This window comes from Heterodontus francisci, chromosome 38, assembly GCF_036365525.1.
Source record: "Heterodontus francisci isolate sHetFra1 chromosome 38, sHetFra1.hap1, whole genome shotgun sequence".
Lineage (NCBI taxonomy): Eukaryota > Metazoa > Chordata > Chondrichthyes > Heterodontiformes > Heterodontidae > Heterodontus > Heterodontus francisci.
Window position 1 is genome coordinate 35,983,377 of NC_090408.1, and position 14,258 is coordinate 35,997,634.

Genomic DNA, 14,258 nt, shown 5'->3' on the forward strand with positions numbered 1-14,258 from the left:
GTCGGCATGGATGCGGTGGGCCGAAGGGCCTGTTTCTATGCTGTACGACTCTATGACTCTATTGATTGTGATAAACATAGGGAGAGAGGAAGTATTAATGGAATTAGCATCCTTGAAAGTTGATAAATCACCAAGGCCAAATAAAATGTATCCTAAGCTGTTAAAAGAAACCAGAGAGGAAACAGCAGAGGGTCTGACCATCATTTTCCAGTCCTCACTGGATACAGGTGTGGTGCCAGAGGATTGAAGAACTGCTAATGTTGTACCTCTGTTTAAAAAGGGAGCGAAGGATAGACCGAATAATTACAGGTCAGTCAATCTAACCTCAGTAGAGGGCAAAGTATTGGAATCTATTCTGAGACACAGGATAAACTGTCACTTAGAAAGGTTAATCAAGGATAGTCAGCATGGATTTGTTAAGGGAAGATCTTGTTTGGCCAACTTGATCAAATGTTTTGAAGAAGTAATAAGGAAGATAGATGAGGGTAGTGCAGTTGATGTGGTCTACATGGATTTTAGCAAGGCTTTTGACAAGGTCCCACATGGCAGACTGGTTAAAAAAATAAAATCCCATGGGATTCAGGGAAATGCAGCAAGTTGGATACAAAATTGGCTTAGTGACAGGAAACAAAGGGTAGTTGTTGACGGCTGTTTTAGCGACTAGAGGGCTGTTTCCGGTGGCATTCCGCAGGGCTCAGTACTGGGTCCCTTGCTTTTTGTGGTATATATTAACGATTTGGATGTAAATGTAGGTGGAATGATTAAGAAGTTTGCAGACGACGCAAAGATTGGCCATGTGGTAGATAACGAGGACGATAGCTGTAGGCTGCAGGAAGCTATTGATGGTCTGGTCAGATAGGCAGAAATTGAAATTCTGCATCCCTGGAGCCATTCTCATGAATCTTTTCTGCATTCTCTCTAACGCCTTCACATCTTTCCTTAAGTGTTTCGCCCAGAACTGGACGACTGAAGCTGAACCAGTGTTCTATAGAAGTTTATCATAATTTCCTTGCTTTTGTATTGTATGCCCCTGAGCAGAGAGAAATTGCAAATATGGGCATGTAAGTTGAGGAATAAAAGCAGAAGATGCAGGAAATGCTCAATAGGTCAGGCAGCATCTGTGGCGAGAGAGAAACACCTTAATTTTCAGGTCGTTGATGTTTCAAAGGCAATCATTAACCTGGAACATTAACCCCGTTTTTGTTTCTCTCTGCTACCAGATCTACTGAGCATTTTCTGGTTTTATTTCAGTTTTCCAGCATCTGTGGTATTTTGCTTTTAAGTAAGCTGAGAAAATGGGCACAGATGTAAGTTTTTAATATTCTACTTACTTGGTGTTGCACATGAGGTCATGGCCAATTATATAGTCTTTGGGTGTAAGAGTTTGAGGATAATTTGATCAGCATGTGTAGATTTAATTTGTGCCTTATTTTAAAGTCATGTAGCGTGTTCTTGTATTTATACTTCCATTATTATGGTGACATTTATAATGAAAATTGCCAATGTAAACCTGCCATGCTGATGGTAGTGATAGTGCTGCAACACCTTGACTTGAGAGTGTAATTACACCGACAAGTTTCCATTATGCACTTGGACAAAGAAATTTATAATGGAAAAAGTGACAGGAATTGCAAACATGTATGATTTATAACAGATTACAGACTTAATTTGATGTGCATTCCTATGTCTGCTGTTGAATGAAGATAATGACTACAACAAACAGCGTGCTGAAAGAGCTAGGCAAGGTAGCAACTCCTCAACACACAGAGGTCGTAGGTTACTTCTGACTGCCTAATAATTCTGCTAAAAATTTTTATTGTATTAAGAAATTGTGTTTGTGGATGAGTCGGTCATGTGTGACAGGTGTTATAAATTTGGTGCTGAATCCAGTCTGGGTGAAAGTTGGCCACTGCTTTCCCTGTCTCAGTCCTTCTTGCCTCTGTTCTATTTCTACTACTACTAAATGATAAAAGGGATCGTGGTGTGATGCAAAAGGAGTTGGTAATGGGACAAAGTAAACAAAAGATTGGTCTAGAGGAGGTGTATATGGGAGTAGCAGAATAGTTACCAATGCCTGCTGGCCGAAAAAAATGAGGGCAGAGGTTGTGATCTGAAATTGTTGAATTCACTATTAAGTCTGGAAGGCTGTAAAGTGCTAATGGAAAGATGAGGTGGTGTTTATTTTACAGATTGCTGGTATTTATTTGCCCTTCTGGTCAGTTGCTAGGACGTGTGCAAGAATAAGCTGGCAAGAGTTAGCTGTCATGAGAAAAAGAATACAAAATCATCTCCTCTCTAAATACTGGAGTTTACTGAATGGGGAATTTAATGGTTCGAGCCATCTATACAAGATCAAGCTTATGTTGAACTTCATCAGAACAGTGTAGGAGGCCAAGGTGGGAGTGGGGTGAAGAATTAAAATGATAGGTGCTTAGCATCCCACTTATGGACTGAATGGACAAAACAGTCACCCAGTCTGCATTTGGTCTCCCTAATGTAGAGTAGGCAGCATTGAGAGTAATGAAAACTGTATACTAATTTAAAAAGTATAAGTAACTTTCACATAGAAACAATGTTGGGGCACAAGGGAGGAGATAAATGGGCAGGTGATGCATCTCCTTTGCTGGCATAGCAAGGTGCCATGGGAAGGGGGAGGGGTGTGTTGGGGATGATTGAGGAATGGACCGGGTGTTAGGGAGAAAATGTTCCCTTCAAAATGCTGAAAGGGAAGATATATTTGGTGGTGGCATCACGCTGGAGGGGATAGAAATGGTGCAGGATCTGGAGGCTGTTTGGATGAAAGCTGAGGACAAGAGGAACCCTATTGTGGTTCTGGCAGGTTGGGAAAGGGTGAGAACATCAGTGCGGGAAATGGAACAGACATGGTCGAGGGCCCTGTCAACCACAGTGGAGGACGCTTTTCAGTTGAAGGAAAAGGAAGACATGCTGGAAGCACTGATACGGAAGGTCAGGTCGCCAGAATTGATTCAGTGGAAAAAACTGGGAGAACGCAATGGAGTATTTGCAAGGAGTGGGGCGGGAGGATGTATAGTCAAGGTAGTTGTGGGAATCAGTGGGCTTATAGTGGTAAATAACCTCTCCCCAGAAATGGAAACAGATGTTGGGGAAGGGAAAGAGTCAGAAATGGACCATGTGAAGGCAAGGGAAGGGTGGAAATTGGAAGCAAAGTTAATGAAATTTTCCAGTTTGGTGTGAGAGCAGGAAACAGTGCTGAATTGCTAATCGATGTACTGAAAAAAGATGTGAGGGAGGGGACCTCAGTAGGACTGGAACAATCGTGGTCAAGATGGTTCCAAGGATTAAATTTTTAAGTTATGAGAAGCTCACAGAATTGAACTTGTTTTTATTGGTGATAAGCCTACTGAGAGGGACATCATCCAAGTCTCATGGCTTGAATTATGTTGGTATATCAGTTGTTTAACTTGGCCTTTAGGATAGCACACAAATACAAAATTAATGAGCTTCAAGTTGAACTAGAGTTCAGGAGAATTGTTTCTCACAAAATAATTAAGTTTGGATCAGACTCCCGGGAAAGGTTAACTCATTTGAAAAAAGGGTTGCATCTGAGTGCTAACATGGGTTTGAAAGTTAAAGGAAGTATGTATACTGATGATCCAATATTCATGCAACAGAATGGGCCTTGTACAGTATTCTGGGAGAGTTCTGGGGGCATCCACAATGCTGCATTCGTATTGTGGAATTTATGCTTAATTACAGTTGAAAATTGGAGAGAAATTTCACATTTCCATCCTCTTTTGAATGTTCTCTTGCACTTTCATAGTCCTTGGCTCCCCGGAAGATTAAGTTGGTATTATAAATTGTCTAGAGCCTTTATGGACTGTGCAGACTGAGTGGACCAAGCATCTTTTATTTTTCTTTGTTCTCTTTTCTTACACCCTCTTGATTTTCTTGGGTTTTTGTTTGAAGAGATCATTACCAAAAACAAATTATTTAGAAATAAACATTTGGCTATAAGTGCAGTCAAAGTTAGCATCATGAACTTTTTTACATCATTGAGGCTCTATGCTGAGAAAGGATGTTTGTTGTTTAGTCTCAACTCCCTTAGTCATGTGCTGCTTCTCTAGACAGTGGCTAAAAGGCCTCTTTTTCATGGTAGATTCCTGTAAGCTTACTATTCTACTGCCAGTACTTTCTCACACTTCAACATTAAGTGGTCCTTTATTCAGTGGGAATAGACATATCTTTAATTTATTCATAAGGCAGAAGTGATTACCAATGTTCTTGCTCTCAGGTCTGGGAAAAAAACTAAGAAAACGAGAAAGTATGATATTATTACAACTCCAGCCGAAAAGGTGGAAATGACTCCACTCAATGAAGATGATGACGATGATGAAGATGCAACAGTGTTTGATGTAAAATACAGCAGGTACGTTGTGGAATTTTCCAGATTCCCCCAAATCACAGTGACACTGGTGTTTTACAGTGTAATAATTTTGGTATTTGAATCACTCTCTGCATGTGCGTTCTATACCGGTGGGAGTTTTTTTAATACATAAGTCATTAAGAAAATATTCCTAGTGAATAAATAGCACATTTTGCAATGAGCCATCTCGTGGTCCAGTTACCTTGTCTATTAAGATACAGAATTCTCAAAAAAGTCACTCGTATTATTTTAAGTGAGGTCAGGTTCAGCTTTTGGCTATGGCATTCAGCACAAGCACAGTCACAGGACTGACTTGTCAACTTGGATAAGAAAAATAATTAGGCCAAGATAAGCTTCCTAGAAATGGGCTGTATTTTGTTCACTTAAGTTTTTTGCCCTCTCAAGGATATCGTGGTTTTATTTAATGCCAAATTTCTCCTTTTCCCCATCCCCTTCCTCCTGTGCACAGCACAACCAAAAGCATCAGCATTTGCTCTGGCTTCACCTATCTGACATCCATACACATACATACAGGCACAAGTCATTGGATAGCAATCAAGTATGGGGTTCCTGTCTAATTATCAACTTTTGCGCATTGAAACCCTACAGTTGTCCAGCTGAGGTAATTAACTCCTCAGGGATCAAACTTGGGACTTCCCTGGTTTGTATACCTCAGATGCACATGGCCTGTATTAACTGAGCAATTGGGAAGTTATCTTCACACACTAATTTGTAATCAAAAATTGCATGTGCCCAACTTCCACACGTGAGGTTCAGCAGTGCTTGTCCTAGTTTTGATGGGAACATTGTATGGCAATGTAGTTCTTTATGGCCGGTATGTAAAAATCGCAGCAATGATGCCTATAGCGCCTTTAATGTAGTGAAATGTCCTGAGGCACTTCACAGGAGTGTATAAGCCAGTAGAATGGGAATTGTCTCCCCGCGCTAGCCAACAAGCATCTTCATCGACCTGTTGATGCAGCTGTCCATTCAGCCAGCTGGTAGGTATTCATGTTCAAGCAGGGCTGCCCAAGCATTTTGAATAAAAACAAAATGACTATACAGAAAGTCAGTTCTTGGTCACAGATCTATATGCAGTATCGCACCCATTAGGACTAACCACTCATTTAACCATGGGTACAGGCCTGAGCTCATGAGATAGACAGTTTAGAATTAACTGCTTCACACAGAAAGTCTTGAATGTGTGATTATAGACTACCTGGGAACATGTGGATAGTTTGGACAAATCAAAAAGGGTTTGGGTAAATTCTTGGTGAAAGAATTGATGAAGGACAGAGATAAAGCATGTGGTGACATCTTTTAACTTTGGACTGACTAGATAGACTGCAATGATCTTGTGCAGTCCTCTACACTCCTATCTCTAATCTTTTCTGCTTTTTTTTTAATGTCTGCATCAAATGGGAAATATACTGCATTGACATAATATTTATTGATATGTTTTCATAATATGCTTAACAGTACTTGTTCATCTCTTAAAGAGTAAATGCAGACACTGAATAGTCTTTCAGTCCTCGCTAAGTTAATAGGGGATAAATTAGTGCCTAATAAGGTCCATTTGTGACATACTAAATACAATAATTCTGTTGATTATTCCTATAGTAAATGCTTTGTTTAAGACTTTCTGATTTCAATGTGAAAAACAGCATCTCTGTAATGTGATACCATTTGCAATGGTACTTAATAGATTACGGCAGTTATCTGAAAAACATGGTTAAAAGCTGCCTTATGGACTTTTAATTTGCATATAGAAGCTATTAGCTGCAACTTCCAACATCCTACTTCCAGTTAGTTTGAGCTGCTAATTTCATGGTCAATGACCATTCAAAAAACAGCTGCTGTAAATTTACTGAATGTTTTTGTTGAGGGATTTTTGTCCCCTCTTACATGATTTTCATGTAAATAAACAAATAATCTCTTTGCTTCAGTGTTCATGAATGGAAAATAATTTCTGCTTTACCAAACAAAACACTTTGGGGTTATTTACAATGCCAATCTATAGAAGGGACTCTGCTATCAACAGGAATGCATGTTACAATTTAGACTTTTTCCCCGAGCATAATTCATGTTAACGGGTAATATATGGTAATATATAGTATAAACAAGGGATGTGAGTGTCGATGGCAAGGCCAGCATTTGTTGCCCATCCCTAATTGCCCTTGAGAAGGTGGTGGTGAACCGCCTTCTTGAACTGCTGCAGTCCATCTGGTGCAGGTACACCCACAGTGCTGTTAGGGAGAGAGTTCCAGGATTTTGATCCAGCAACTGAAGGAACAGTGATATAGTTCCAGATCAGGATGGTCTGTGGCTTGGAGGGAACTTGCAGATGGTGGTGTCCCCACCTGTCCACTGCCCTTGTCCTTCTAGTTGGAAGAGGTTGCAGGTTTGGAAGGTGCTGTCAAAGGAGGCATGGTGAGATGCTGCAGTGCATCTTGTATATAGTACACATGGTTGCTACTGTGTGTCGGTGGTGGAAGGAGTGAATGCTTAAGGTGGTGAATGGGGGTGCCGATCAAGCAGGCTGCTTTGTCCTAGATGGTGTCGACCTCCCTGATGGTTGTTGGAGCCACACTTATCCAGGCAAGTGGAAAGTATTGCATTATACCCCTGACTTGCGCCTAGTAGATGGTGGACAGGCTTTGGGGAGTCAGAAGGTGAGTTACTTGCCACAGAATTCCCAGCCTCTTACCTGCTCTTGTGCTGCAGTTCTGTTTCTGGTCAATGGTAACCCCAGGCCATTGAACTAAAATTTATCTTTATACTCTAGCAAATAGGTTAATCCCAAATTGCAGTAAAAACTGACTGGATAATCCATGGAATACCCATCATGTTCTTCCAATGTATAAGAAGCTAAAAAAAGTGCCAGCAAATAATTACTACAGGCTAAAAATTATTCTGATGAACGGTCACTGACCTGAAACATTAACTCTGCTTCTCTCTGCACAGATGCTGCCAGACCTGCTGAGTATTTCCAGCATTTCTTGTTTTTATTTCATATACTAAAAATTATTTGACCAATTTTATATGCTGAAAAAAAAACAATGTACAAGAGGAAAAATACATTGCCAGATGTCAATTTGATAAAATAACCAAAGCTTGAGTGTGGAAGACAAGAGCACCAAGCCATAAACCTGTCCTAGTAAAATTCTACCATATTAGTGAACACCACAAGTTGGGAGTTTTTTTCTTGGAACTGAGATGGTATGTGCAAACTTTACTTCTCAATTTGTGCAGCTCACCTGTCATCTGCACTACTCCCTTTTAACAACTTGTTCTGTTGTAATACAGTCTCTATGTTCCCTTTGCAGAGTCTGACTAGAATTGTACCCTGAAGTTTTCTTTATTCATCACTACTACTTTGATTATTAAGAGTTTCATTTTAATTGTCTCCTCTGTATTCAATAAAGATTTGTTTCCTCTCTGTGTACCACTGCACACAATTTTCAAGCTGAGAGAAGAAATTTATCCCCAGCATTCTACCATTGCTGTGGAGCTGGCTACTATGATTTTCTATTTCTCACTGCCACCTTCTAAACATATGCTCATTGCTTCGTTTTTCTGGGTGTGGCCAAAATCAATAATCCAGTCGCATACTTGTCTTTCAACTTCATAACCGCACTGGAACATCATTAAGTTTAATTGTAAATGTAAGCTTTTTTAAACTATATTCTTTCTTCCCCCCCTCCCACACCCATTTCCACCCAATATGTGCAGATTGTAAGTTGGTAGGTAACTTAACCAACAAGTTGTATGTGTGTATATGATTGTCTTAAGGGCGTAATGCATTTGAACATTTTGTTTCAATAATTTATTCATCATAAAAGTGTTGTATTGGGAACTGTAACAATACTCTAGGAGGAAATAATGTTTAATCCGACAGGTATGCACAGAAATATTTATCAAGAAAAGTTCAAATTTCCTGTAAGCCTATGCCTGCTATTGAGTTTGTTCGGGAGAACAGGTTGTGCAACTCTCAAAGAATGACTGCTGTCTCCTTATTTAGTTATGCTATAAAACACAGGTTTGACATGCTGTATGCTCTTCCTGTACACACTAGTTGGAGGCAGACAATTACATAGAATAGTTTGACTTTGCCTCGTCAGTATACCTTTGGAAAGCCTTTTGTGAAAAGGAATGAGCGTGCTCATGATCTAAGAATGTTCTAAAATTTGTATTTAGGCATGTTGTGGTAATACAGCTGAGCTCTGCATTGTAAGCTAGCTTATGTTGTACCTAACTTAAGAGTGCTTGATTCTGCCACTAGTCAACATTCTCTTCCATACTTGAACTGTGCCACAATAGAAACATAAGTAGACCATTCAGCCTCTCAGGCCTGTCCCGCCATTCAGTTGGATCATGGCTGATCTGCATCTTAACTCCATCTACCCACCCTGGTTCCGTAATCCTTAATACCATTGTCTAACAAAAATCAAGCAATCTGTTTTGAAATTTTCAATTGATCCCCAGCCTCAGCAGTTTTTTGGAGGGAGAGTGTTCCAGATTTCCACTACCATTTGCAAGAAATGCTTCCTGAGATCACCCTGAATGGCCACTGCTGATTTTAAGGTTATACCCCTTGTTCTGGACTCTCCCACAAGGGGAGATAGTTTCTATAATAAAACAATAGTTTTAACAATTTTTAAAGTGGGTATTGGAGATCGGATTGGGCCAGATCTACCAAGTCATAAACTGAATGTCAGCATCTTATCGAATGATCATCATTTGAATTGGTTGTGGGTTCAAGTATGCCCATGGCTGGCTAGGTTTCATACAATGAAATGTGCATTCGATAAGGACTCATTGCTTTCACTCCATGTTTCTGTATCCCACTCAGGACATCTGCTTTGTTTCACCAAGAATATTATAAGAAATTGCAAGTATTTGCATGCACTGATTATTAAAATGTAAAATTAGGTTTGGGGCAGCACCTTTTGAGTGAGTTGTGAATCAGTCTGCCTCTAGTTAATAGAGAAAAAATGACCACAGTGCACTACTTATAGGATAAAGCATAGGCTTTATAGTATTGCATGTAAAGCAGATCTAATAACATCATAAATCATGACTGAAGATCAAGCAGTTTTAATTTATTTTAATAACCCCAAAAAGTGTTGTGTGCTCCACTTGGTTCTATGTAGGTGGAATTTGTGTGGCTAGTTTAATTCTGTTCTGGAACAAGTTTTACTTTTGTGCCAAGTTAGAAGTGGACATTGGGCAATGATTTGAACTTAGATGCTGTTACATCAACGAGGAGTTAGGCTGATTACTGATATTAGGAACGTGAACAACAAAAAATAACTTAAGCCTCAGAAAAGATTCGGAGAGCACCTTTAAGAAGTATATATCATTAGCACAATCGAGAAAGGAAACAAAACAGTACTTTGCATTGCCAGTGAAGCAAAACAAAGAGGGTACATATTTGAGTTATGAAGAATTATTGATCGTGATGCCAGGAAGTGCATCTTTACACCGCATGATCAGACAGCTGGAAGGCTTTGATGGGAAGGATGATGAGTGCCGGACACTCAACTCATATTTAAAAACATCTGCGTGCTGTCATCAGCGTCTATCTTGTGCTGTTGGGAATTGCGGTTACTACATGTAAGGGGAGTAGCGGGTTGTATAAATATTCGTAAGTCTTTATCACACCCAAATATTTAGACGATGAGGTACAAAAGCAGGAGTTCCAGCAGTTTGTAAATGGGATCCATGGCTCATGTGATGGTGTTACACACACTCCCAATTATCTATAATTCTATATCATTGTGGGAAGTTATCCTTTCGAGGAAATGTTATTTGTTCCACTGTATTAGCTATCTGTATTGTCTTTCACAGGAGACTGCTGTGTAGAGAAGATTTTTCTTGTAGATTTTCATATCACTCAAGAGGGAGAGAGTTTTATAAAATTGACACGAGTTGTTTAGGTATCAGCCGAGAAGATAGCTTTCTGCTGAAAGAAATCAATTTTGCATTTTACAGAAAGAACCATCCTATTTATAAGGTTATTTATTTTGATGTCATTCTCCACAGTTGTAGTCAAAATGCCATTGGGCATCTTCCAAAGGATAGGGAATATGCATTGAAAGGGAACCAATTTGATGTGGGTTGGGGAGGGTAGTGCTTGTTTAAACATTGAGTGCTCTGCAGTTAACAGAAAAAAGAAAATCTGAGGAAGAATGGATTGTGGAAAATTGCAAAGAAGAGAAGGCTCAAAGGTTTAACTTGGGTGGGTGGAGGCACTAAGTATTGCTATAATGAGCACAAAATGGAAATTGTTCTTGCAATCTGCTGGTCTAAGAATATCTGATAAACCCACAGGACACGTTTCTCAGTTTGATGCACCTTCATATCATGCTTCATAAACCTAGTCTGTACAGAATAAGGCCAGGCAAATTGAACCAATGCTCATTACAAAAATAGAACAGTGGGTAGAATATAAGAAGAGGAGTAGGCCATTCAACCTCCTGAGACTGTCTGTCATTTAATTAGATTATGGCTGCTCACCTCAACTTCAATTACCTGCTGTTGCTCCATGTCCCTTGATATCCTTTCTTGGTGAACAGGAACAAGCAAATTCTCCTATTGAGTCATCTCAAGTACCCAGCAACAATGTTGGAAAATATTTTGGCCAATGAAAAGGCTTTGTTCAGACATCATAGGGGCGCTTCTCCCAAAAGGTTGGTGTTGTATCAAAGTGTACCAATTTTCTGGGTTAGAGTAATTATGTTATCTACAAATATGTATTAGGTGACAAAATCATAAATTCCAGTTTCATCAAAAGCTTAAATATGATTTTGATCCTCTTGTGTATGATTAATCCTCACCCTGCAACTGATTTCATTTTGATGCTGTTGCTTCTGATGCCAGCTACATGTGTTTAGTTTTCTTTTTGTTTCTTCAGAACTTTGGCAATGCCTGTCCTAAACCAGCCAAACCTGTCTCCTTCCTCTGAGTGCAATCTACTGAGAAGTGGGAGCAGAGACATGAGAGGAGGGGAAAGAAAGAAGCAATTCAAGGAAAGATTTAATTTTCCTTTATTTAAAAAACAAAACGAGCTATTCTACAGACTATATATAATCTCCAGTCTCGAGGATATAAAAATGGATAGGACACAGTAAAGAATCACATTGGGTACAATTAATAGGATCATAGAATGGTTATCGCAATGAAAGAGGCCATTCAGCCCATTGTGTCCATGCCAGCTCTCTGCAAGAGCAATTTAGATAGTCCCACTCCCCTGCCCTTTCCCCATAGCCCTGCAAGTATTTTCTCCTTCAGGTGCTTATCCAATTCCCCATTGAAAACCATGATTTAATCTGCTTGAACCACACTCTCAGGCAGTGCATTCCAGGTGCTAAACACTTGCTGTATAAAAAATGTTTTTCCTCATATCGCCATTGGTTCTTTTGCCATTCACCTTTAAATTGGTGTTCTCTGGTTCTTGACCCTTCCGCCAATGGGAACAATTTCTCTCTTATCTACTCTGTCTAGACCCCTCAAGATTTTGAACACTTCTGTCACATTTCCTCTCAACCTTCTCTTTAAGGAGAAGAACCCCAGCTTCTCCATCTAACTGAAGTCCCTCACCCTTGGGAACCGTACTAGTAAATCTTTTCTGCACGCTTTCTAAAGCCTTCACATCCTTTCTAAAGTGCAGTGCCCAGAATTGGACATAGTACTCCAGTTCAGGACAAACCAGTCATTTATAAAGTTTCATTATAACTTCCTTGCTTTTGTACTCTTTGCCTCTATTTATAAAACCCAGGATCCCATATGCCTTTTTAACTGTTTTCTGAACCTGCCCTGCCACCTTCAACGATTTGTGCACTTATACCCACAGGTGCCTCTGTTGCTGCAATCCGTTAAGAATGGTAGCCTTTATTTTATGTTGCCTTATCTTGATGGTAACAGAAAAACTATTATAAAAGCAAAATACTGCGGATGCTGGAAATCTGAAATAAAAGCAGTAAATGCTGGAAATTCTCAACAGGTCTGGCAACATCTGTGGAGAAAGAAAGTTAACATTTCCAGTATGTGACCTTTCATAGTTTATCTCTAAATTAATATATATGTGCTATGCAGTGCTATAGACCAGCAGGCCAGGGTGATCTAGAACTGAGGTGAGCTAGGAAAGGTCTCTAGTAAGATACCAACTATAGTAATTGAAGATTTCAACTTGCCAGAAATTGACTGGGATAATAATGCTTCTATTGGTCAGACAGGGAAGGGATTTCTAGAGTTAATGAAAAACTGTTTTATGGCTCAGTTTGTAAAAGAGCCAACAAGGGGAGAAAACATCCTGGATTTGATTTCTGACTAATAGGAACGATCAAAAAAATCACCTACACACTGGTGGGTGAGGCTTTAATTACCAGTGATCATAATTGTGAACACCCTTGACAAACAAGAATTGAAAAGGTCACTGAAACCAAAGTCGTGTCAGAGTGGACCTGAATATTTGAGTATGGATGGGAAAGTGGAGTTCCGTCAAAGTAGTAACTCTGGTCTGTTGCGTTCAATGTGTACTCGTGCAGAGTAAAGGTACAGAGCTTAAAGGCACTCCAACTCGGTTGAATGGGGCTACCAAACAGCACCTAAAGAAGGCCATGAAGGAAAATGGCACGGATTTAGAACAGATTCAATACCAAAGTCATGCTTGAAATATAAAAACGGCATCAAAATGGTACAGAAAAATTTTGAATTGAATTTGGCAAGAGAAGTCGAGGTTTTCGCATTCTATTAAAAGAAAAACAAGGGCTAAAGTGTGGCCACTGAAAGTAAGATTGGATGAGGGCATGACAATTGATGTTACACTGGTTCCAAACGTACTAAATATGTTTTATTGCCTCAGATTATACCATCAGGTAACAGGTGGAGGCAGGTAACCTATTTGATCTGGAAAGGATGTTGTAGAGGTAAGGTGTGATGCAATTTGCATTACAACCAGCAAGGTTGCCAGCAGATATGTAGACTTGAGGTAAGTACATTTCAGGGTCTGAATAAGATGCAGCTGAGATTTCTTGAAGAAGTAAAGGAGGAAGTTGAAGAAGCTCTGGCATAAATCTTCCAGAAATCACAAAATACTGGAGAGGTGACTGGGGAAAGGGAGATATTATTCTTTTTTTTTTAAAGTAGCAAAAGTGAGCCAATGGACCACAGACCTGTGTGTTTGACATCGATTGTCCGTAAAGTTCCAGAAATCCTTATCAAAGAGGAGCTTCTAGATTGAAATAAGATCATTAAAGATAGCCAATATGGGTTCATGAAGAGAAGGTCTTGCCAATCTAACTTGCTGGTTTTCTTTAAGGGTGGGTAAGGTAGTAGATGTGGGTGTACTTGGATTTCAGTAAGGCCTTTTGGTACAGTTCCCCTGGTAAGACTGATACTGAAAATAAAGCAAGTGAGAATTAACAGAAATACTTTACAGTGAGTATGTAAAGAATACATCCATGACTTGTTACCTCCAGGGTTAACTATTCCAATGCTCTCCTGGTCAGCCTCCCATCTTCCACCCTCTCTATACTTGAGCCTATCATGGTGGAAGGTGAATTAGATGTTCCTACAGGATTATGTCCATTGCCAAAACCCTCTAGGGAACAGGGTTTTTATCTGATGCTTCTAACAGAAATGCTGGTGACAATGAATATTAACAATTTACTGCAGTGGTATTTGGCCCTGACTGCAGCCTAAAGGCCGGCTCGGGTCTGCAAATGAAACCCCACCCGAGCCTAACAGAACCACATCCAACCCGGCCCGAGTCCTTTCATTTTGTCCCGTGCCCGACCCGACCATCAGTTAACCTAGCTTCCGTTTTTCACTTTGTTGCTTATCTGGACAA

At 39.8% G+C, this 14,258-nt stretch overlaps 1 protein-coding gene across 1 annotated transcript in view; it reads left to right on the forward strand.

Annotated features, from left to right (window-relative positions):
* The window catches only part of fam174b (family with sequence similarity 174 member B), a 30,320-nt gene that overhangs the window by 5,915 nt on the left and 10,147 nt on the right, over window positions 1-14,258 (forward strand). Inside the window, exon 2 of the mRNA XM_068018104.1 lies at window positions 4,274-4,408. Coding sequence (XP_067874205.1) covers window positions 4,274-4,408 — 135 coding nt within the window. The remainder of the gene's footprint in view (window positions 1-4,273; window positions 4,409-14,258) is intronic.